Source organism: Mobula birostris, chromosome 24, assembly GCF_030028105.1.
Source record: "Mobula birostris isolate sMobBir1 chromosome 24, sMobBir1.hap1, whole genome shotgun sequence".
In the NCBI taxonomy this organism is placed as follows: Eukaryota; Metazoa; Chordata; class Chondrichthyes; order Myliobatiformes; family Myliobatidae; genus Mobula; species Mobula birostris.
The window spans coordinates 52,092,517-52,117,374 of record NC_092393.1 but is presented as its reverse complement, the minus strand read 5'-3'; the positions used below and the strand labels follow the sequence as shown (position 1 = coordinate 52,117,374).

Below are 24,858 nucleotides of genomic sequence, written 5' to 3'. Positions count from 1 at the left end.
CCTTAGGATCAGAACACAATATCCTTTGTGAAGCTGAGAAAAGCAGCAGCATCCAGATTGCTGGCACACTTATCACTGCACTAAATCCTGTGAAGCTAAGGTGTACTGATTCAATCATATAACCAAAAAAAAACAGACAACACAGTTGGTAAACATATAAAATAATCTTAATGTGAATAAGCCCACCCACCTACCTTCCCCCTCACCGGGTTTCACCGATCACCGTCTAGCTTATCCTCCTCTCCCACCCCCAGCATCCTGGCTTCTACCCCCTTCTTTTCCAGTCCTAATGAGGTGTCTTGGCCCAAAATATTGGCTCTTTATTAGTCTCCATTGATGCTGCCTGACCTGCTGAGTTCCTCCAGTATTTTGTGTGTGCTACTCTGGATTTCCAGTATCTGCAGAATCTCTTGTGTTTATGAGAATAACTGTTATGAAATGCTGGGGTTTTCAGACCTGAAGTCAAATGTCAGCAAATAAAGATGAATAATTTATTGAATTTGATTTTTTTTTAAAAAGCAGAGCTACTACTGAGCAGTGAGCTTGCATGTCCAGGTTGTCCAGTAGTTTTAAATATGGCTGCAATATTGCTTCAAATAAATTTGTATAGTTTATACTTTCAATGGCATATTATTGAAACATTAGTCTAACAAATACAAACGGAAAGAAATTAGATCTCACCTCCACTGCAGGAGTTATCACTTCTTTTGAAATGAAGATCTCCCATTTATTTCTTTCCTGTTTACTGGAGAGGTTTGTCGGTGTAAATGAATGGACTAGAATTCGAACATGAAAAAAAGAGATAAGAGAATTTCAGAGGCAGAGATAAAAATGCAATTTGAAATACTCGTTAACCTTACTTTGCTCCTTTACTTGAAAGCAAATACATACACTGTTTTTGTTTAATAAGTTGGCTAAGAATGAGATGAACAACTACGGCAGTTTCATTAGTATTTGTTGCCAGTGATTTCTCCAGCTGTTCTATGTCTTTTTGGATATGACTCCAGAGAAAGTTCCTTGGATCTTGAACACGTGGTTGTATCATATCTTCAATTGACTATGGAGAAGAATGTAGTACAAGTTTTATTCTGGTTTGTTAATGAAAAAAACATATCTACATTTTAAAGTAATCTATCAATTTCAGAACAAGTTAAGGTGATACACTGTTTGGAAACCTTTGCAATCTACTCCTACTTCTACATCAGTTGGCATTGTGCCATATTAAAACAAAAGTACACACAAGTTATATATTGTCGTTTTTTTTTTATAGAGTTGCCAAGATGGGACTGGCATCCAGAATTTCGAGGAGGAACTTAATGTACATTAAATTCAGTACATTAGACTATGTACTCTCCATTTTCATTTTCAGTCCTGATTTGATTTTCATTAATCTACGTAGAGTATATTTTTCATGGATGCACCATTACCAGTCTTCAAAAATCATGCAGTTTCTCTAGTTTTCCGTAAAGTGGTCAGAATTTACAACACAAAAGTAAATAACTTCTGATTTACTTCAGCATATCCTTTATCATGTTCCACTTGTATCAATTTTGATATTCAAGCAGGCTTTCTCAAGAACAAAATTGGCTCGGGTGTCTATACAGGAGGAAGGGAGAAGATGGCGGCACAACGCAGCGCGCGCGCGGCCGTTCCGAATGATATTGTATGTGTAACTAGGGGCCGTGCACAATCCGGATTTGATTGGAGACAGCCGTGAGAAGCGCAGAGGAACATCTGGAGTAACTTCTGAAAATCCTGCTTCGCTGCCGCTGCTACTGTGTGATTGAGAATCTCCAGAGACGAAGGCCCCAAATCCTCGGCTTTGCGTATCACCTGTTGCTGGGGCCAGGGTCGAAGTGCTCAGCAGAGATGGTGCTCAGTGTCGAATAGGTGGTCGGAGGCTCGGAGTTTTTCGGATGGACTCGGAGTCGGACTGTGGTCAGGTGCTTCCAGGATGCTTCACCGGCAAGTTGGCGGCGCTGGAGGTTTACCGCCTGCATGAGATGACGGGACTTTCGAGCGACTTTGAGACTTTTACTGTGCCATGGTCTGTTCTTATCAAATTACAGTACTGCTTTGCACTGTTGTAACTATATGTTATAATTATGTCGTTTTTGTTAGTTTTTAAGTCGGTTTGTCATGTGTTTTTCATGATATCATTCTGGAAAAACATTTTATCATTTCTTAATGCATGCATTACTAAATGACAGTAAAAGGGGACTGCGTGTCCTCATAATCATAATACAACACTCTGATAATGGTGTTAAAGTAAGTTGCAGCAAGTAACGCATGACAGTATAGATATAACTGTGTAACTGATATGATGGATTACGTCAGACAGTATTAAACCAAACCAAAATACTGATAAATACCTTGGTATCCTCTAATGTTCCCAAGAACATAGCCACATGTGTCATCAGACGCACAAGTAAAAATGATACTAAAGACATCTGTCTGTCAGGAGCCACAACTGCTTCTCTTTTGCTGGGATCACCTAGGATGTATCCTGATTGTGTTCTGTCCGTCCTAAAAATCAGATAAGTTGCCTGTAATCATTTCATCATAATTACTGGGAATGTACAAAAATGCTTTAGATAGGAGAAAGCGCAGCCATTCTTTTACTTAGGTTAATACATTTCACTGGTAGCACTAAATAGCTGGAATCAGCAACTCCTTATAATCATTGTGGTTCAGAATACCAGACTGTCTGATGCTCATATTTGGCAAACGTCCCTAAAAAGATGTGTATTAATCATTGACATTAACTGAGTGTGAGCTTTTGAGTGAGCAGACTATTTAACATCATTTAGGAAACCATCTACCGTTTCTTAAAATAATTAACTTATGGAATGTGATCATCATTGGAAGACTAACATTTAATGCCCATTTTTAATTTTCTTTCATAAGGTAGTGATTACGTGCATTTGTAAACAGCTGCAGTCTCTGTGGTGAATGTACTCCCACAGTACTTTTGCTTTGATTCTTCCAATATACCGGATAAGAGATGGCAAAGGAGTAGCTAAATCTTTCTAATGATAGCATGCTCTTCAGAAGAAAACTTTCAAATGGTGGCTTTAGAATGCACCTTCTGCTATTCTGCTTCAATTAACTGCAGATTTTGGAAAGCCTGGAATAGACATCTTGACAAGATGCCTTGAGATCAATACAGTTGTACTGGATCATGTCATGAAACCTCCAAACTTTAACATCTACTGTACTGTTCAAAAATCAAGAGAAAGATTACAGAAGATATCCTCCCAACACATTTACAAATTTGCTTACAAAGAAACAACCAGAATTAAATAGGGCTTCATCTTCAACCATCATCGATTATGTCAATTTATAATTCTGGATGACTCAGTTTTTAACAGAATCTAGTGATCTTCCTCATTGGATAGTTTGTAAAACAGACACCAAACTAATATTACAAGTTGAAACAAAATCATTGTATCCATTGCATTCAAGCATTGCTTATGTGTAACAGTTTGATTAGATTTAGGTAAGAATATTCTTATCTGATCAGTATGAAAACGTTCATACGTATGAGCTTCAGTAAATCCATCAACTGGCTTGTGATTAGCTCCTCCAATTTCAGTTTTGCATTCAGGACATAACGTTTTTTCCATAGGTCGACCACACTAGAAATAGAAACCAGTAGTACATCTGGTTCATAGCCATGCTTAACATAGTGAGTATTTAATATATTTGCTAGTTTAAAAAGAAACACAGAAAAAAGTAGAACAGATTTTACCGCTCCTACAATACAAGGATGTCCGTTTTTGCATTCTGGGTAGAAAAACAAAGGCATTTGTTAATGATTGCTTAAATTAAAATATTTAAAAGTATAACTGCACGCAAAGACTGAACTGGTTACTTACCATACCACTTATGATGCTCCAAAATGCCCCATTCCTTAGCTTCCATGATCATATCTTCAGGCATTGTTGGTAGGAATGCTTTCTAAATGTACATTGGACAAAAAGGATTAAATCAGCAAGTGTCCTTTCGGCAGAGTTAAACATGATTGCAATTTATATCCCTGCAAGGCGAATCTTTCGATCATGCTTAATTCAGAACAAAATGCTTTGCACATGATAAATTCACTGGTAAAAATGGACAGATATCCTAAGAAATGCTCAGGTACTTCCCTGCAGTGCTGGAAAGGAGTTCAAGACTGGACCCTTCACTTGTTCGACTTTTAGTACGCAGTTTAAAAGTATTAGAACATAGAACATACAACATAGAATAGTACAGCACAGTACAGGCCCTTCGGCCCACAATGTTGTGCCGACCCTCAAACCCTGCCTCCCATATAAGCCCCCACCTTAGATTCCTCCATATACCTGTCTAGTAGTCTCTTAAACTTCACTAGTGTATCTGCATCCACCACTGACTCAGGCAGTGCATTCCACGCACCAACCACTCCCTGAGTAAAAAACCTTCTTCTAATATCCCCCTTGAAATTCCCACCCCTTACCTTAAAGCCATGTCCTCTTGTATTGAGCAGTGGTGCCCTGGGGAAGAGGCAGCGGCTATCCACTCTATCTATTCCTCTTATTATCTTGTACACCTCTATCATGTCTCCTCTCATCCTCCTTCTCTCCAAAGAGTAAAGCCCTAGCTCCCTTAATCTCTGATCATAATCCATACTTTCTAAACCAGGCAGCATCCTGGTAAATCTCCTCTGTACCCTTTCCAATGCTTCCACATCCTTCCTATAGTGAGGCGACCAGAACTGGACACAGTACTCCAAGTGTGGCCTAACCAGAGTTTTATAGAGCTGCATCATTACATCGCGACTCTTAAACTCTATCCCTCAACTTATGAAAGCTAACACCCCATAAGCTTTCTTAACTCCCCTTCTACTTGTGAGGCAACTTTCAGGGATCCCTCTGCTCCTCCACACTACGAAGTATCCTGCCATTTACTTTGTACTCTGCCTTGGAGTTTGTCCTTCCAAAGTGTACCACCTCACACTTCTCCGGGTTGAACTCCATCTGCCACTTCTCAGCCCACTTCTGCATCCTATCAATGTCTCTCTGTAACCTTTGACAACCCTCCACACTATCTACAACACCACCAACCTTTGTGTCATCTGCAAACTTGCCAACCCACCCTTCTACCCCCACATCCAGATCGTTAATAAAAATCACAAAAAGTAGAGGTCCCAGAACAGATCTTTGTGGGACACCACTAGTCACAACCCTCCAATCTGAATGTACTCCCTCCACCACCACCCTCTGCCTTCTGCAGGCAAGCCAATTCTGAATCCACCTGGCCAAACTTCCCTGGATCCCATGCCTTCTAACTTTCTGAATAAGCCTACTGTGTGGAACCTTGTCAAGTGCCTTACTAAAATCCATATAGATCACATCCACTGCACTACCCTCATCTACATGCCTGGTCACCTCCTCAAAGAACTCTATCAGGCTTGTTAGACACGATCTGCCCTTCACAAAGCCATGCTGACTGTCCCTGATCAGACCATGATTCTCTAAATGCCCAGAGATCCTATCTCTAAGAATCTGTTCCAACAGCTTTCCCACCACAGACGTAAGGCTCACTGGTCTATAATTACCCGGACTATCCCTACTACCTTTTTTGAACAAGGGAACAACATTCGCCTCCCTCCAATCCTCTGGTACCATTCCCGTGGACAACGAGGACATAAAGATCCTAGCCAGAGGCTCAGCAATCTCTTCTCTCGCCTCGTGGAGCAGCCTGGGGAATATTTCATCAGGCCCCGGGGACTTATCTGTCCTAATGTATTTTAACAACTCCAACACCTCCTCTCCCTTAATATCAGCATGCTCCAGAACATCAACCTCACTCATATTGTCCTCACCATCATCAAGTTCCCTCTCATTGGTGAATACCGAAGAGAAGTATTCATTGAGGACCTCGCTCACTTCCATAGCCTCCAGGCACATCTTCCCACCTTTATTTCTAATCGGTCCTACCTTCACTCCTGTCATCCTTTTTTTCTTCACATAATTGAAGAATGCCTTGGGGTTTTCCTTTACCCTACTCGCCAAGGCCTTCTCATGCCCGCTTCTTGCTCTTCTCAGCCCCTTCTTAAGCTCCTTTCTTGCTTCCCTATATTCCTCAATAGACCCATCTGATCCTTGCTTCCTAAACCTCATGTATGCTGCCTTCTTCCTCCTGACTAGATTTTCCACCTCACTTGTCACCCATGCTTCCTTCACCCTACCATTCTTTATCTTCCTCACCGGGACAAATTTATCCCTTACATCCCGCAAGAGATCTCTAAACATCGACCACATGTCCATAGTACATTTCCCTGCAAAAACATAATCCCAATTCACACCCGCAAGTTCTAGACTTATAGCCTCATAACTTGCCTTTCCCCAATTAAAAATTTTCCTGTCCTCTTTGATTCTATCGTTTTCCATGATAATTATAAAGGCCAGGGAGCGGTGGTCACTGTCCCCCAGATGCTCACCCACTGAGAGATCTGTGACCTGACCCGGTTCATTACCTAGTACTAGATCTAGTATGGCATTCCCCCTCGTCGACTTGTCCACATACTGTGACAGGAATCCATCCTGGGCACACTTAACAAATTCTGCCCCATTTAAACCCTTGGAGCTAATCAGGTGCCAATCAATATTAGGGAAGTTAAAGTCACCCATGATAACAATCCTGTTATTTTTGCACCTTTCCAAAATCTGCCTCCCAATCTGCTCCTCTGTATCTCTGCTGCTACCAGGGGGCCTATAGAATACCCCCAGTAGAGTAACTGCTCCCTTCCTGTTCCTGACTTCCACCCATATTGACTCAAAAGAGGATCCTGCTACATTACCCACCCTTTCTGTAGCTGTAATAGTATCCCTGACCAGTAATGCCACTCCTCCTCCCCTTTTTCCACCCTTTCTATCCCTTTTAAAGCACTGAAATCCAGGAATATTGAGAATCCATTCCTGCCCTGGTGCCAGCCAAGTCTCTGTAATGGCCACTACATCATAATTCCATGTATGTATCCAAGCTCTCAGTTCATCACCTTTGTTCCTGATACTTCTTGCATTGAGGTACACAGTTCAGCCCCTCTACCTTACTGTCTTTACACCATTTATTCTGCTTCTCTTTCCTCAAAGCCTCTCTGTATGTTAGATCTGGCTTTACTCCATGCACTTCTTTCACTGCTCTATCGCTCTGGGTCCCATCCCCCTCGCAAATTAGTTTAAACCCTCCCGAACCATGCTAGCAAACCTACCGGCAAGGATATTACTCCCCCTCGAGTTCAGGTGCAACCCATCCAATCTGTACAGGTCCCACCTTCCCCAGAAGAGATCCCAATGATCTAAAAATCTAAAACCCTGCTCCCTGCACCAACTCCCCAGCCACACATTCAACTGCCATCTCCTCCAGTTCTTACCATCACTGTCACGTAGCACTGGCAGCAATCCTGAGAACGTCACCCTTGAGGTCCTGTTCTTCAGCCTTCTGCCTAATTCCCGAAACTCACACTTCAGGACCTCATCCCTCTTCCTGCCTATGTCGTTGGTCCCAACATGTATCACAACTTCTGGTTGCTTTCCCTCTCGTACCAGGATGTCGTGCACCCGGTCAGAGACATCCCGGACCCGGGAGGCAACAAACCATGCGGGTGTCCTTCTCACGTCGCAAAATCTCCTGTCTGCTCCCCTGACTATAGAGTCTCCAATGACGACAGCTCTCCTCTTCTCCGTCCCACCCTTCTGCACCACAGGGTCAGACTCAGTGCCGGAGGCCCTGCCACTGTGGCTCACACCTGGTCGGTCGTCCCCGCCGACAGTATCCAGGACGGTAAACTTATTTTTCAGGGGAATGGCTGCAGGGGTGCTCTGCACTACCTGTCTGCTCACCTTCGCTTTCCCCCCTCTGACTGTCACCCAACGACCTGCTTCCGACAGCCTAGGTGTGACTACCTCCCTGTAGCTCTCATCTATGACTGCCTCATTCTCCCTTATGAGTCGAAAGTCATCCAGCTGCTGCTCCAGATTCCTTACACGGTCTTCCAGGGAAATCCCTAGACACATCACCAAATGCTTGATAAGGAATTCATAAGAAATGGACATTGATAAAAGGAAAATGAAATCAAAACAAGGATGAAAGTTCACCACAGGTTGGGAGACCCAGAATCTGTATTAAGTGCCAATAACTGCCAGTTACAGATGTTCAAACCAGATACTTTGTTCACCATGCAGCTAAGAACGTGCACAATCCATATGTTTGCAACAATGGATTCAGCTTTTACTGAATATATGATTAAGATCACAAGAAATACTGCAAATACTGGAAATCCAAAGCAAAATACACAAAATGCTGGAGGAACTCAGCATGTCAGGCAGCATCGATGGAAATGAATAAACAGACAATATTTCAGGCTGAGAATCATCTTCAGGACTGGAAAGGAAGTGAGAAGACACCAGAGTAAAAAAGGTTGGAGGAGGGGAGGAAGGTTGGCTAGAAAGTGACAAGTGAAGCCAGGTGGGTGGGAAAGGCTGGAGATAAGAAATCTGATAGGAAAGGACAGTGGACCATAGAGAAGAGGGAGGGAAGAGGGACACTGGGGGAGGTGATAGGCAAGTGTGAAGAGGCATGAGGCCTGGGTGGGGAATAGAAGAAGAGGGGAGGAGGAGGGATTTTTCTGAACTGGAAGGAGAAATTGATCATTGAAATTGGAGGCTACTCAGACAAAATATAAGGTGTTGCTCTTCCACTCTGAGGATGGCCTCATCATGGCATAGGCCAACATGTCAGAACAGGAATGGTAATTAGAATTAAAATGTTGGGCTACCAGGAAGTTCCACTTTTGGCAGATGGAGCACAGACAGTACTGCTCGACAAAGCAGTCCCCCAACTTATGACAGGTCTCACCAATGTAGAGGAGGCTGCTTTGGGAGCAACGGATACAATAGTTGACCCCAGCAGATTCTCAGGTGAAACGTTGCCTCACCTGAATGGAGGTGAGAGAAGAGGTGAATGGGCAGATGTAGCACTTTGGCCGCTTGCAGGGATAAGCGCTAGGAAGGAGATTAGTGGGGACGGACAAATGGACAAAGGAATCACAGAGGGAGAGATCTCTGCTGAAAATGGAGAGTGGAGTTGAGGTAAGGATGTGTTTAGTGGTCGGATCTGTTTGGAGATGGTGGAAGCTGTGGAGAATGTTGTGTTGCATACGGAGGCTCATGGTATCATAGGCAAGGACAAGAGAAACACTATCCCTGTTAAGGCGGCAGGAAAATGGGGTGAGCGCAGAGGTCTGGGAAATGAAGGAGATGCAGGTTAGGGAAACATCAGTGGTGGAGGAAGGAAAGACCTGTGTAATGCCCTGGGAAAGGTTTCATTGCTAATGTAATGGTCTTTCTGTAGAAGCAATGTTTGGGTTATGGTTAGAGATAACAGGTGCTTTGGAATGTGAGCCATCCAATGAAGGGAGTGTGTTTTCGTGCTGTGTGCCTGACACTGAGGTGATCTGGGTCTTTGGTTCAGCAAGAGATGGAGGGAGAAGATGCAGGAGAGATCGTAGGATGGACTTGGAGTGGGGCTGGGAGTTAACGAACCTCAGGGAATTCGGTGAAGGGGAAACAGTGAGCTCCAATTTGTACACAAAAGACTGTTTCATTAAAATGGGCCCTTTTCTTTTTTGCTTTTTATTCACTAACCTTGTAGTCAAATCAAGAATTATAAAGCTAAATTGTTTAATTGTATGCAGTTTACTGTCTGTATATTGTGGTACTGATTTGTAACAGGGTGACAAATCACTCAGCATCCACACAGACAGGGAGGTTTTGGGGTGGACTCGCATCACAATCTCACCCGTTTGGCGGGGCCAGAGATTGTCTTCCCTACACTTACACAGCTGACAGAATCTGAGGGTTACAATTGTGGGGGCTCATCTGGGATTGATTTCGTTGTATGCAGTGTGATTGCCCTGAGTACTGAACCAGTGGGTTGTGTGTTTAAGTCTGTGCTAAACTATTATCCAGTAAAGTGATTACAATACGTGGGTATGGATACTGCTGGGGTTAAGCAGTGGCGTGAATCCATGGGGTTACTGGTAACGAATGCGTGCATGTTGAGTTGAGTAGATATTCGTACTCCTGATGAATTGTTAATTTGACTTTTAAGTACTGTTACAGCCATAGGGAAAATTATGATTATGGGGCAGAGGTTTGATAAAATGGCAGGCATAGACTTTGTTTTAGTTCAGACTAATGCGGATGTAATGGCAGTGGAACTGCCTGGTACTACTGGGGCCCCGTGGACTGTTCATACTTTTTGGGAGGAGCAGCGTGTAGGGGAGTGGACCAGATTGCAAGTCTGGTCTCCCATAGCTGGAGGCGGAGACAGACAGGGTTCTCTCGTTTCTGCGTAGTGAGGGGAAGGAGTGGTCTGATTTGCAATGTCTAGTTAGCCCCCCCCCCCCCAGCTACGGGAGTGCGTTGGTAGCAGCCCTTACCTACCTGGCAAATAAATGGAAAAATGCCCAGGTTCAAAGTCCCAGCTATGGTAGGCTCCACCTGTTCTCAGGAACAAGGCCCACCCCTAAAGGGAAAGAGGAGTATGAGACTTGGGCAGAGCAGACCTCTCAGCTGTTAGATGAGTGGCAGTGCTCTGATGACTTAAAGTGACAGAGATTAGTTGAGAGTTTGAGCGGGTGGGCTGCTGAAGTAGTGAAGTAGCGAGAGCAATGGGAAACCCTAAATTTCCCAGAATGCCTGAGTGTGAGGCTCCGAAAGACCACGAAGAAGAGTCGGGCATGCCTGCTGGGGTATTGGTGAGGCCCGAACTACAGAAGCTCTCAGTTGTACAGGCCAATAGAATGGCAGTGATTGTCAGGGACACGACGAAGAGGGCGGTCACCTTCAAGCGGGGGATGCCCCTGGCGCATCTTTTCCTGGTGACAGTAATATCTAGTGTGCCTGTGAAACTATCTGCAAAAGGGGGAAAGTTGACTGCTGAGTCATTCAACTTTGGTGACTCCCTGGTACTTGCAGGTTGGAAGAGGAGGTTGATAGAGAAGATGTTGAAGCTGGAAGGTGTCCTTTCCACTGACAAATTTGATGTGGGTTGTTCCAAGAGCACTCATCACAGCATCCGGGTGACTGAGGATATCCTGTTCAGACAGAGGTCATGGCGACTGACCCCTGCCAAGGTGGAAGACGTTCAGCAGCATTTGTGTAAGTTAAAGGAACCGGGAATCATCACTGAGTTCAGAAGCCACTATGCATCCCCAATAGGAGTGGCCAGGAAGAAGAATGGAAAGGTACGATGTGTGTGGACTACAGGTTCCCCCGCCATCCGAAGTAGAGCATTCCTATGAAACTGTTCGTAAGCCAGAATGTCGTAAACGGAAGAAACAATTACCATTTATTTATATGGGAAAATTTTGTGAGCACTCGCAGACCCAAAAATAACCTACCAAATCATGCCAAATAACACATAAAACCTAAAATAACAGTAACATATAGTAAAAGAAGGAATGATATGATAAATACACAGCTTATAAAGTATAAATACTTTTCCACAATCATTGCCTGAACTGTTCTCTGTAGTGAAAATCTCACGCAAGCGCCGTTGGCAAAAACACGGCACAAATGCTCTCCAGTAACCTTTAAGCTATGAAGCTGCCAAATCATACCAAATAACACGTAAAATTACTTCATTCACCACGATCAAAACGCTTAATTATGTCTAGTTTTACGCTAAGTGTAACACCCTTACGAGCTCTTTCAGGCTTTTCTGATACTGTAGAACTCATCTTGCAAACGGCTGCTCACAGGCACGTGTTTAAGCAATGCCAGTGAGAATGCAGTTCCGAATCGGGGGTGAGCGGCTGCTCGGGGCGCACGCTACTTTTTTTTGCGCGCTGCTTTTTTTGTAACAGTGAAAACACCTTCTGTTAGCAAAAACAGGGTAGTAATGTAGGTCTTTCGTAACAGTGAGGTCTCGTAAAGCGAATGTTCGAAAAGCGGGGGACACCTGTATAGGACCCTGAACAGGCGCACCGTCTCTAACCAGTATATGGTCTCAAAGATCGAAAACGCACTGGCCTATCTGAGTGGCGCGAAGTGGTTCAGTGTGCTGGACTTGAGGAGTGGATATTACCAGATCCCCATGAGTGAGGCTGACAAAGAGAAGATGGCATTTATATGTCCACTGGGGTTCTTCCACTTTGAGAGGATGCCCCAGGGCATATCGGGAGCCCCTGCAACCTTCCTGTGTGTCATTGAGAAAACAGTGAGGGATATGAACTTGCTTGAGGTATTGGTGTATCTGGATGACCTCATAGTGTTTGGGTCCACCTTGGAGGAACATGAAGCAAGGCTACTGAAGGTACTGGGCCACCTGAAAGCTGAGGGGTTAAAACTTAGCCTGGACAAGTGCCATTTCTGCAAGATGTCTGTCAGCTATGTTGGGCACATAGTCTCATGATGGAGTAGCTACCGATCCACCTAAGATAGAGGCGGTGACGACATGGCCAAGGACCCAGACTGTGAGAGCTATGCGCTTGTTCCTTGGGTTCTGTGGGTACTATTGGAGGTTCATGAAGGGCTACATGAAAGTAAATCACCCTCCCTTGGGGAAGAAAGGGAGGAGGACAAAAGGTAAGGAGGGTAAAGGGTATCTTAGCCCTTCAGAGCCTTTTGGACCGAGGTGGGGTACGAAAGGTGAAGAGGCCTTTCAGTTGCTGAAGGAGTTGCTGACCCAGGCGCCTGTGCTGGTGTTTGCAAACCCCCATTTGCTGTATGTACTGCAGAGAGGGCTTAGGGGGTGTCCTGTATCAGGATCAGGGCACCGGGTTGAAACCTGTTACAATTGTCAGCCGGAGTCTGTCGCCCTCTGGGAAAAACTATCCCACGCACAAGTTGGAGTTTCTGGCGTTGAAATGGGGGTGTGGTATATGCTGCCTTTCGCTAACTCCCTACTGATTGAGGAAGAGATTCCCAACCCTTCTCACGCTAAGTCAGGTGAAATCTGGAGGGGGGGCTATCTGTGGACAGACTGGGTTTCAGTGGGACCCTGAAAGCGATGAAGTGGGGCTCAGCCAAGGGACAGAGGGGTCCCAGTTGCAGGACAGCACGAGTGATAGACCGGGGGAGGCCTCGTCATGCAGACCAGAAGTATCCCAAGGAGTGTTGGAACTTGAAGAAGTAGATAAGGGGGTAAGGAGGTCTCAAAGAATCAGGAGACCACCGGATAGGCTGGCCTATGTAGCACGGGGGAACAGAGTGTGGCATCTATTGCCTTGGGGAGCTATGTCACTGCATTTTCCACCTGGGTTGGATTTTGTGCTTTGCATGAAGGGTTGGCAAATTATCTAAATGTCATGAGGACATGATTAATTTTGGTAGGGGGGAAAGAGTGTAACACCCTGGGAAAGGTTTCACTGCTAATGTAATGGTCTTTCTGTAGAAGCAATGTTTGGGTTATGGTTAGAGATAACAGGTGCTTTGAAATGTTAGCCACCCAATGAGGGGAGTGTGTTTTCGTGTTGTGTGCCTGACACCGAGGTGATCTAGGCCTTTGGTGGCAAGAGATGGAGGGAGAAGACGCAGGAGAGGAGAGATCATAGGATGGACTTGGAGTGGGGCCGGGAGTTGACAAGGCCTGGTGAATTCGATGGAGGATCAGTGAAGAGCAAACCATGAACTTCCACTTGTGCACAACAGACTGTTTCATTAAAATGGACCCTTTTCTTTTTTGCTTTTTCTTCACTAACCCTGTAGTCAAATTAAGAATTATAAAGCTAAATCGTTTAATTGCATGCAGTGTATTGTCTGTCATTTCGGGGTACTGATTTACAACAGGGTGCCAAATCACTCAGCATCCACACAAACAGGGGGGTTTCAGGATAGACTTGTATCTCAATCTCACCTGTCTGGCAGGACCAGAGACAGTCTTCCCTAGACTTACACAGCAGACAGAACCTGAGGGTTACACCTGTTTTTAGAAGTAGGAGAGTATCTCTGAATTCCTGGAAAGGAACGCCTCATTCTAGAAACAGCGGAGACAAAGGAACCGAGATTCAAAGATTCAAAGTACACTTGTTACCAAATTGTGTATGCAGTATTCAACCCTGAGATTCATCTTCCCCACAGACAGCCACAAAACAAAGAAAAACCATGAGATCTGTACAAAGACAAACTTCTTTCAGACAAAAGAAAGGCGAGGGAGGTGTCAGAAATGCACCAAATGAACTTAAGAGCAGGGTGGAAGTTGGAGGCAAAATTGATAAAATTGATGAGCTCAGCATGGGTGCATGAAGCAGCACCAATGAAGTCACCAATATAGTGGGCAAAGAGTTGGGGAGCATTACTATGGAAGGCTCGGAACATGAACTGTTGTATATATCCAATGAAAGGGCAGGCATCGCTGGGGATCATGTGGGTGCCCATGGCTAACCTTCGAGTCTAGAGAAAGTGGGAGGAAATTATGATTACAATTATGACTCTCTCAGCCAAGAATCTGAGAAACATCAGTTCAGGGATAACTAACCTGCAACTAAACTACAATCTGGAGAATGATATTTGTACTTTGTTTTGTGCAGATTCTTGTCAGTTTGGGCATGTGGACAAGTGGTTAAGGCATTCGTCTAGTTATCTCAAGGTTGTTAGTTCGAGCCTCAGCTGTGGCAGCGTGTTTGTGCCCTTGAGCAAGGCATTTAACCACACATCGCTCTAGTCTGTGCGAGGAGTGGCGCCCCACACAGACTTCCAATCTGCGCCTTGTAAAGCATGAAAATGCCCGACGCAGGCCTCTCATGGTCTGAGTCGACGTCCCCGCCCCTGGTCATTTTCACTTATTGTTTACAGGTGAAAAATCAAAATCATTACTGTTGTTGAATGCATTTTTTTTTCCAATTCCATACAGCACTGATTTGAAGGCAAGACTGCTTACCATCATCTTACTGTAATTTTTAAGAGAAAGGCAGTTTCTTGATACAAAATGAAGTGCAACACAAGTAGATAGAGTGATAAAGGCACACACATGCATGCCTTCATTGATCATCAAGGCTCCGTCTAAGTAGACAATGGATGTGCCTGTTCCAGGGCGCGGACCTGGACGAAGAATATGGAGATCCTGGGCTGCCCAGATATCAAGATCCCCCTCTCGGCCTCGCGTATGTGGTCCAAAGGAATGCGAAGCAGTACATTTGGCATCAGTTTGGCTGCAGGAGCTGCTGGGAGGTGACATGATATGTCATCCAATCGCCTTAGGGGCTCCACTCTGGATTTGTGTCGGGTTTACTCCTTAGCCTTCTCTCCTCCTGAAGATGCCCACAAGACAGTGGGATCCATAACCCTGGATAGGGGCCCATACCGGGTACCGTTAGCCGGAGCCAGCTGAGCCCGGGACTCGTGTAACGCAGGGTCGTCACGCCCTGTAGTAGTGACATATGGAGCCACTACCCACTACCCATTGATCAGGGCACTGAGTACAAGAGTCAAAAAGTCTTGTTGGAGTTGTATAAAATTTTGATTATGTGCATTTGAAATACTATGTGACGTCCTGGTCACCGTATTAAAGGAAGGATGTACAGAAAGGGTGCAGAGGTTATCCACTTGGATGTTGCCAGGATTAAGAAGTATTAGCTATAAGAACAGGATCGTTCAATGCAAGAAAACTTCATTTGTTGTAGGATGAGCAGAGACTTGAGAAGAGCTATGAGAGCATCAAATGGATAATCAGAATTTTTTCCAACATACAAATCAAAAACTAGAGGGTATAGCTTTAAGCTGAGAGGGGGAGAGTTTAAAAGGTATGAAGGGTAAATATTATTTTACAAAGAGATTGATAGGTGACTGGAACATGCTGTCAGGGTGATGATGGTGCAGATACAATTGTGGTTTCTTTTGAGGGGTATGCAGGAAACGGAGACTTGTATCATGGGCAAGAATGGAAAAGGCTACAGAAAGTGCTGTTGCCCAGCCCATCACAGGCAAGGCTCTCCCAAACATTTGAGAATATCTCCATCATTAAAGACACCCACCATAATGGCCATCCTTCTTTTTGCTACTACTATGGGGCAGGAGGGATGGAAGCGCTAGGTTCAGGAACAGTTACTACCCCACAACCATCAAGCTTCTGAACCGGTGTGAATAACTTCATTCATCACTATTCTGAACTGATTCTATGACCTACTGACTCACTTTCAATGACTCTTTACAACTCCTGCTCTCAGTATTATTGTTATTTGCACAATTTATCTTCTTTTGCATGTTGGTTATATATATGGATTTTCATAAAATTCTATTGCATTTATTTTTTCCCTGTAAATGTCTATGCAACAAAATGAATTTCAAGGTAGTACATGATAATGTTGATAATAACTTTACTTTGAACAGATGTCAAGGGCTGAGAATACAATTCCTGTATTATATTGTTCTATATTCTATGAACAGCTAAGGGCATACAAGGATCTTACACATTCAGCCAATATTCCTACACTGATTATTCCAATGGAAACATTTGTTCACTCATTGAATGTAAGACAGAGATAACCTCTTGCAATAATAGACAAAAGACAGTTATGCATATGATCTCTTTCATATTATTGACAACCACTTCATGGCAACATATAACTCATATGTCCTAATTCACTAAAATCAACTAGAAGTATATTTCTTTATTCTTGTGTTTCTATGTATCAGATAATGAACAGATTTGTAGTGTATCAAATCAACCATTAGCAGCAACTGTGTGAAAATGATTTAGAAGAAAAGGCAAAATGTTACATTTTTGTTTATAAACACATCAGTAGGCATAGCTGATTATGATAGCAAGAACTTGGATCTTACAGATTTGGATCCAAAAGTTATATCAAGTTAATCCAACACAGTTCTGGACAAATAGCCCAACAATCATCCTGTATGCATATCAAAGTGTCGAGCTTAAGAGGACAATGGCGCCTACTGGCGACTCCTTCGCTTGCATCTTTGGAAACAGCTCTATTCCAATCCTTAATATCTCTAATTTTCCCTTTCAGGGTTCTTTTGAAGACCCTGACCTGGAGTTACACGCGGACTTCGGTTCTTTGTGGGAATGGGACCCGCACTCGGGGCCTCACGACTGGCCGCCATTCAATATACCAAGGATGTGGCCTAAAAGATTAGTGTGCCTTCAGGGTTCCAGGATTTCGTGGCTCTCAAGGCGGGCGGACTCGAGATTGGCGCCACCGCCTGATGTGTCGCAGGAGTACACGGAAGATTGAAAGCAGCAATCAGGCTGCTGGCTGTGTTCCCAGAGACCAAGTTCCTTGGGCACAGAACTCGGAAAAAGTGACGCAACAGACTTTTAACATTGTAAATCAGCGAGTTGTTTGTTATGTCTTCCTTCTCGCAGTGAAACGGGGGCATCTCTTTTTCCCTTATAAGGGAGAGAGAGAGAGAGAGCTTGTGGTATGCCGAATTACCGGGTGAACGGGTAGTCTTTGGGATACTGCAAGTCTGTGTCTTTATCGATGCTTTGCCGCATGCTTCAGTGCTCGGTGGGGGGTGCTGATGCTTTTTTTGCTGGTGGGGGAGGGGGGATTGTTGCTTTGCTGCTGCTTATGCATGGAAGGGGGAGCTGCGGTAGGTTTTGAGGTTCCAGCATTTAACTGTCATTCAATCTTTGGGGCACTCCTCTGTTTTCGTGGATGGTTGCGAAGAAAAGGAATTTCAGGATGTATATTGTATATATTTCTCTGACATTAAATGTACCTCCGAAATCTTTGAAACCTATGAAATCTGAGCCCAGGAAGATGGTGCCTCCAGGAGAGAAGCAGAACAAAAGTATTGGAGAGAAGAGGACTAGTTACAAATTAAGAATGTGAAAAGATGGGAAACCCTATTAAGTTCGTTTTGCTGTAAAGTTTTTTCTTCATAAAATACAAAATATTTTCATTTGTATTCTAAAGATTTTCAGTAGTGTTTGTAACTTCAAGGGCAATTTGCATTGTGTCAAATGTAAGCGTTAGAATTCCAGAGAAAAGATTATTTTCACTTTTAACAAGCTAACCAGTAAAAAAGATTTTGTGAAAATGATTGCTTGTTGAAGCATTAATTCAAACAATAAACAAACATACCACCATATCAGAAGGATGAAAAGATAGATTTTTCAGCGGAGTCAGGATTTTATCTTTCTGATAGAACAAGATGACAGCTGCTACGTGAATGAATATCTCCATTATTGTCTTCTGCAGCCTATTTAGCTCTGGATTGATCTCAAGTCCAGGAATTTCATTCTTGAGTAATCTAATGGCAAAGTTCTTGCACATGGCAGAGTCAAAAAGCTTTTCATTCTCTATGAACTTTTCAATAGCATCACATTGCTGAAAAACACAACAAATGAAATTCACTTGTGAAACTGAAAAATGGAACACTGTGTTAGTGAAAAAATGCAAAATTCTAAGGAATAAAGACTGAATGACATTTTTAAATGTCCAGGAAATCAGAATTTGGCAATTAAAACAGAAGTGTGCATACTAACCTAATTTCTGATTTTAGCATTAAGATCAATGTTAATTCATAAAACATACATAAAATAAGAGAAGTATTTAGTTGCATAGTGCTATAAAATTCTAACTAAATAGAATGTAAATTAAAACTATATTTCTCCCTTCTATGCACCATAATAGAAATTAGGAAACAACTTCTCCCAGCCTTTGGTAATATTCAAATCCTTTTCAATGACAAATGTAGTTAATTCCTGCAAGGCTTCATACTTAAAAGGCATCTTTTTTTTAAAAAAATCTATAAATCCTGCACTTGCATAGAACTGATATGGTAGATCTGGCCACAATATAGCAAATTTCATAATAACTATGACTGAAGCAGAAGGCCAATAACTCAATGAAAGCACTACACAGAGTTTCTCAAAACACTCTTTCAGCAGTTCCTTATTTAAAAAAAAAATGGTCAGTGACGAAGTCAGCCTTTATGAGGCAATCCAAAATTTTCTTATGATAACAGCTGTTAACCAAATTTTTTTGAACTGTTATAAATTGTGAAGATACTCTGAGCAATTTCAATGGTAGGGATTTTTTTTAAGAGTTTTGAGAGAAAGATGATGACAGAACAAAGATATATTTATAAATTAATGTGCAAGTTTGAAAGAGTCTTGTAGACGATGGTAGTCCCACGTACCCTTGGCCTTGTCCATCCAGATATTCCCTCAACTGCATCAACCAACAGAATTTGAAAATATAAATTCAGTATTTATTAACTTTGATCATAAAGACCTGAAAATATTGCTTCTGAACAGGTCTGTCTTTTCACTGCATCATTTTGAATAAATGGTATACTGGAGTTCTTATTTTTATAGTTCAGACTATGCTAAAGTAACTTGTTTATTTTTTTTATTTTAGAGATATAGCATAGCAACAGATGCTTCAGGTCCAGTGAGCCCGTACCACTCAGTTACACCCATGTGACCAATTAACCTATTGACCAGTATGTATATTTTGAATGTGGGAGGAAACCAGAGCACCCGGAGGAAACCCATATGTCATGGGGAGAATGCAGAAATACCTTACAGACTACAGCAGGAATTGAATCCCGGACCCTGCGGCTATAAAGCATTACACTAACCACTATACTTCTGAATGTATTAGAACTCCGTCCCTTGCAGATATGGCATTGAACTCAGCCTAAAACTGAGGGCCAGAAGACTGATAAATAAATCTAAGCAGTTTGAAGTATATTTAAACTGGAATCAATTCTGATGAGCTAAACAACAAAACAAAACAAAACATTATTCTTGGAGAAAATGCAAAGATGGTGCACATTAATGTGCATTTCTGAAGATTATTAGTGTTTACTTCATATCCAGTTATGCTACACTGGAACTTGGATCAGTTACTACTTACAAAAGTGGAGAACACTTCTCTTGCACTGATGTCTTTTGAGCGTAAACATCTACAAGTATCTTGGTTCAGGCATTGTACTGAATTATTTTTAGAAATTATTTTTTTAAAATCATTATCCAGACTTACATCTTTGTTTGGATGGACACTGGGGTTGCTGGATGTGTATAGTAAGATGATTTCCCAGAATATTGCAAGGGTTATATAAATACCTTGCTCACTGGAGGAGCATCTGCAAACCTAAAGTAAAATTATTTTGGTTAATGTTACATTAAATCAGAATATCCAATTACATATACAGCAGAAATAACCAATAAATAATTCATTTTTCACTGATCCTACTGATGCTGAGATATATCTGCACAGTGAACAGCCAGTGAAACCTCTACACCCCACCTCTATAGGCTCGCATTGTGCTCTTCACCCCTGCCACTGGCACTGCTGTACCAGATCCTGGCACCTGGCTTTCTTACATTCAAATGCCTCCTCAATCCGGTCTCCTAACAAACTGTCAGTTCTACCATGACCACCTGCTTCAAAGTTTTTGACGGAATGGCTTCAGGGATGATGATGCAATGAAGTCAAGGAACTTCAATTGCTCGTTAAGATATATTTTCAGTTGCCAGTCAGATGGCATGGCCAGCAAGCCTGCTGGTGGTCTGGTCTGAAGCTGTGGTTGGTCTCCAACTTTGACAAAGGCCATCTTGGCAGAGGTGCCTACTGTCATTAATGGCCAAGGAGATAGTTTCTGCCACTATCTTCAGCACCTGGCCATAGCACCAGTGGTATCGGCCTTCTCTCAGGGCTTTTGGGCAACTGCTAAGGGTTCCAGGGTCCCTCTGCCAGGGCAGAGAGGATATGATGGTGCCTCATTTTTCCCCAATCAAAAAGGTTTGGTGGACTGTTGAGGACGTCATACACAGCCTGGATCATGAATTTCATGTGCTGAGATTCTACCTGGCAGATGTTAGACCAGGAGATCTTCTGCTTCCTACCACCCTGGTGGTATGCACTTCCCCGACAGCTGCTTGCACCTCTTCGTGGACAAGCTTGTGTCTGTCCCTGGTCCCTGCCCTAGGCTCTGTCGAAGTGGGTTGAAGGGAAGCTGCCCAGCCCCACCTGATGAGAGAGCACTGTCCACACAAGATCCCTGTACCTCGGACGTGACTCAGCCATCTCCACTGCATCCTTGGCCTTCAAACATAGGAACGTAATAAATAGGAGGTGGCTATTCAGTTCTTTGAACCTTCTCCACCACTTAAGGCTGATCTGATCTTTGACCTCAAGTTAATTTCCTGCCCAATTCTATTGTGATCCTAAAATCTACTGTACCTCAGCCTTCAGTACCTTTAATGACTCAGATCCACAGATCGTATAAGAAAGATCAATCTAGATGTTTAACCTGACACTATTCTTCTTGTTCTAGATCTTTCCAAAGGATACACTGTAAAACCATCCATTGCATTATGCCATTTCTGAAGATGATTCTTCAGTGAGATCACCTCTCATATTTGAAAACCCAGATGGTACCGACCCATTCTGCTCAATCTTTCCTCATAGTACAACTCCCTAAACAGGAGTCAATCTAATGAACCTTTCCTGTAAAAACTCTCATGTATGTATATGATTTCTTGACACTATATAAACTAAATATCTCTATATATGAAATTGCTCATTGACACCTAGTCTTTGGGAGCATTGAACTCCAGATTTATGTGCTCTTAACTAGTTCACTTCAATTTAATGTTAGTCAATTCTGTCCTTTTTTTTAAAAAAAAAGATATCCTGGCTTGTACCTTTTGAGCTTCTCCAATGCTTTCAAGCTCACAATAAACAAATGCTTTGGCAACTGCATCACGAAACATTTGATAATCTTTGCCACATGCAAGATAGCGATCAATTTGTCCAATATGACGTCTCTGAAAACCGAAAAAGATAAAGCAATTTTCTTGAATTTATGCAATAGTTTTTCATTTTACATTTCTACATTTTGTCCATTTAATTATGATTTCTCTCTCTCAAAGGCCACTGATTGCTGCTCATAGAAATAATGGAAATACATTTCCACGAGCGTCAATTGCAGAGCAGACTCAATGAACTGAGTGGCTTAATTCTGTTCCTGTGTCTTATGGTCTGTGGTCTTAAGGGTTGACCAGAACCTCTTCAAAGTGGCAACATATTATCTTTATCACTTTTAGCATGTTATCTGTTCATGAGCCACATATCATATTTGTAATTATTCCTCTGTGTTGGTAGTGATAGCAGAATCAATGGAAACATAAGGAGCAAGTGGCGAAAATAGGTTAAAGGGCCACAGTGAATTAAAAGGGAAATAAAAGGGGAATGTGAATAATCGGGCCATTGTGTTGGAAGGTGACATGGATGTTCTGGGCTTGATTGTCTCCTTCTTTTGATGAAGTATATGTGATGAAGTATGATGAAGCATCAAGTATACAAATATACTGTTTCAAACTTTTCCCTCCATCAGCAAATCATTTCACATCAAGTAACTGACTACTGAACACGAGTACACACGAGATTCTGCAGATGCTGGAAATCCAGAGCAACACGTACAAAGTGCTGGAGACACCCAGCAGGTCAGGCAGTGTCTATGGAAATGAACAAACAGTCGATATTTTGGGCCACAAACCTTCATCAAAACTGAAAGGGAAGAGGGATGATGTCAGTATAAAAAAGTGGGTGGAGGGGAAGGTGGATGAGTTAAAGATGATAGGTGAAGCCAGGTGGGTGGGAAAGGTAAAGGGCTGGGGAAGAAGGAATATTTCATCAAATTTGCGTCCAACTTCCACCTGCCCTTTTATTTCACCTAGTCCATTTCTGACACCTCTCTCCCCACTAATCTGCCTCCTGGCACGTAACACTGCCAGCAGCCAAAGTGCTACACCTGCCCATTTACCTCCTCTCTTACTTCCATTAAAAGGTCCCAAACAGTCCTTCCTGGTGAGGCAACACTTTATCTGTAAACCAGTTAGGGGTGACTACTGTATCCAGTGCTCCCAATGCGGCCTCCTCTACATTGGTGAAACCCGATGTAAATTGGGGGACTGCTTTGTCAAGCACCTCCCCTCCATCTGCCAAGAATCAAATTTCCTACTGGCCAACCATTTTAATTCCTATCCCCATTCCTGTTCCAACATGTCAGTTCATCGCCTCCTCTTTTGCTACGATAAGACCACTCTCAGGATGCAGGGGCAACACCTCGTATTACATTTGAGTAGCCTGCAACCTGATGGCATGAACATTGATTTCTCCTTCCAGTAAAATTTTTCCTTGCCCCCTCCCTCTTCTCCCATCTCCCACTCTGGGCTCTTACCTCTTCTTACTTGCCTAAAACTACCCCCGGAGCCCCTCTTTTTCCCTTTCTCCTTTGGTCCACTCTCCTCTCCGATCAGATTCCTGGGGGCATCTTCCCCCTTCCTTTCCACTCCTCAAGAACAGTCTTGGCCTAAAATATTCACTGTTTGTTCATTTACATAGATGCTGCCTGGCTTGCTGAGTTCTTCCAGCATTTTGTGAATGTTGGTACTGAACATGAGTGTTGTTTTATTATAAAGCAGTCCAGGATTCTATGTTGTAATTAAAGAAACTATAGTAAAATTTATTGAAAGGATCAATATCTGTATGTTTTCCAAAGACAGTTCAAATTACCTGGATAAATTCCAACAGCTGTGATAACAAGGAGGTTGATGTAATCCTAATCTAACAGATACAATTACCTTTCCCTCTACAACAATGACGTACTTTCATGGGGAAACCACTCTGGAATGCCGATCAGATACAAGTTAATTAAAGAAAGAATGAGGTTTTGGAAGATATTAACGTTTGTATGGTAATCTACTTATGTTCAATGTACATAGGGAAAAGTTCTCCCTCTTGGGATAGATAAGCATTTTTTGTACTATGTACAACTAGAATTTTTCATAAGCAAAATCCTAAAAATGGAGTAAAATAGCTTAAAATATACAGGTTTCCCCTGCCATCCGAAGGTAGAGTGTTCCTATGAAACAGTTTGTAAGTCGAAATGTCGTAAAGCGAAGAAGCAATTACCATTTATTTATATGGGAAAATTTTGTGAGCATTCGCAGACCCAAAAATAACCTACCAAATCATGCCAAATAACACATAAAACCTAAAATAACAGTAACATATAGTAAAAGCAGGAATGATATGATAAATACACAGCCTATATAAAGTAGAAATACTTCTCTACAACGATTGCCCGCACAGATCTCTTTAGCGAAAATCTCACGCAAGCGCTCTCGGCTGAAAATCTCACGCAAGCGCTCTCGGCAGAAAATCTCACACAAGCACTGTTGGCATAAACGCGCTCTCCAGTAACCTTTAAACTATGAAGCTGCCAAATCTACCAAATAACATGTAAAAATACGCAGCTGATATAAAGTAGAAATAATGTATGTACAGAGTAGTAATGTTGGCGCAGATCAGAGGCAATTGCCAATTGCATCGCCTTTGATCTGGGCCGACAATTACGTGATAGGCGGCACCTAATTAATTAGCATGTTTATTTCGGCTTTTTTCTTAAAGATGTGCTGTGTGCCTCCCGGCTACCACTGCATTCTCCACGAATCGGTACAGTATCTGTCCGGGGCCCGGGGGTTGGGGTGGTGGGACACGGGGGTGTCATCTCATCGTCGATCAGGGCAGGCAGCTCATCTTCTCCTATGACTGCCCACCTCGATGTCGAAGGTCGAGGTTCGTCGTCTGCTGTGGCTGATGTGGAAGGCTTGCTTGACTGCTAAGCCTCGCGCATTTTTCTATCATACAGTTGTTTGTAAGCACTCAAACCATCCTGCAAATATCCCCTAAACCTATGTACCCTTTGAAAATTAAAGTCGTACTTTATCATTGCAGTGAAAGTCTCATGCAGTTGCTTCACGTTCAGTTCGCTACTGCATTCTGTTTCGATTGTTATCCTTTCCTCTTCCAATTGCAACAGCTCTTCATCTATCAGTTCTTGGTCA

The 24,858-nt window shown here is 42.8% G+C and overlaps 1 protein-coding gene across 1 annotated transcript in view; it reads right to left on the bottom strand.

Moving 5' to 3' along the window:
* The window catches only part of LOC140187263 (E3 ubiquitin-protein ligase rnf213-alpha-like), a 261,376-nt gene that overhangs the window by 29,273 nt on the left and 207,245 nt on the right, over positions 1–24,858 (bottom strand). Inside the window, exons 42-50 of the mRNA XM_072242396.1 lie at positions 21,652–21,774; positions 19,985–20,095; positions 18,073–18,322; positions 3,879–3,956; positions 3,752–3,786; positions 3,541–3,638; positions 2,373–2,526; positions 892–1,057; positions 682–776 (exon numbers count right to left, since the gene is read on the bottom strand). Coding sequence (XP_072098497.1) covers positions 682–776; positions 892–1,057; positions 2,373–2,526; positions 3,541–3,638; positions 3,752–3,786; positions 3,879–3,956; positions 18,073–18,322; positions 19,985–20,095; positions 21,652–21,774 — 1,110 coding nt within the window. The remainder of the gene's footprint in view (positions 1–681; positions 777–891; positions 1,058–2,372; positions 2,527–3,540; positions 3,639–3,751; positions 3,787–3,878; positions 3,957–18,072; positions 18,323–19,984; positions 20,096–21,651; positions 21,775–24,858) is intronic.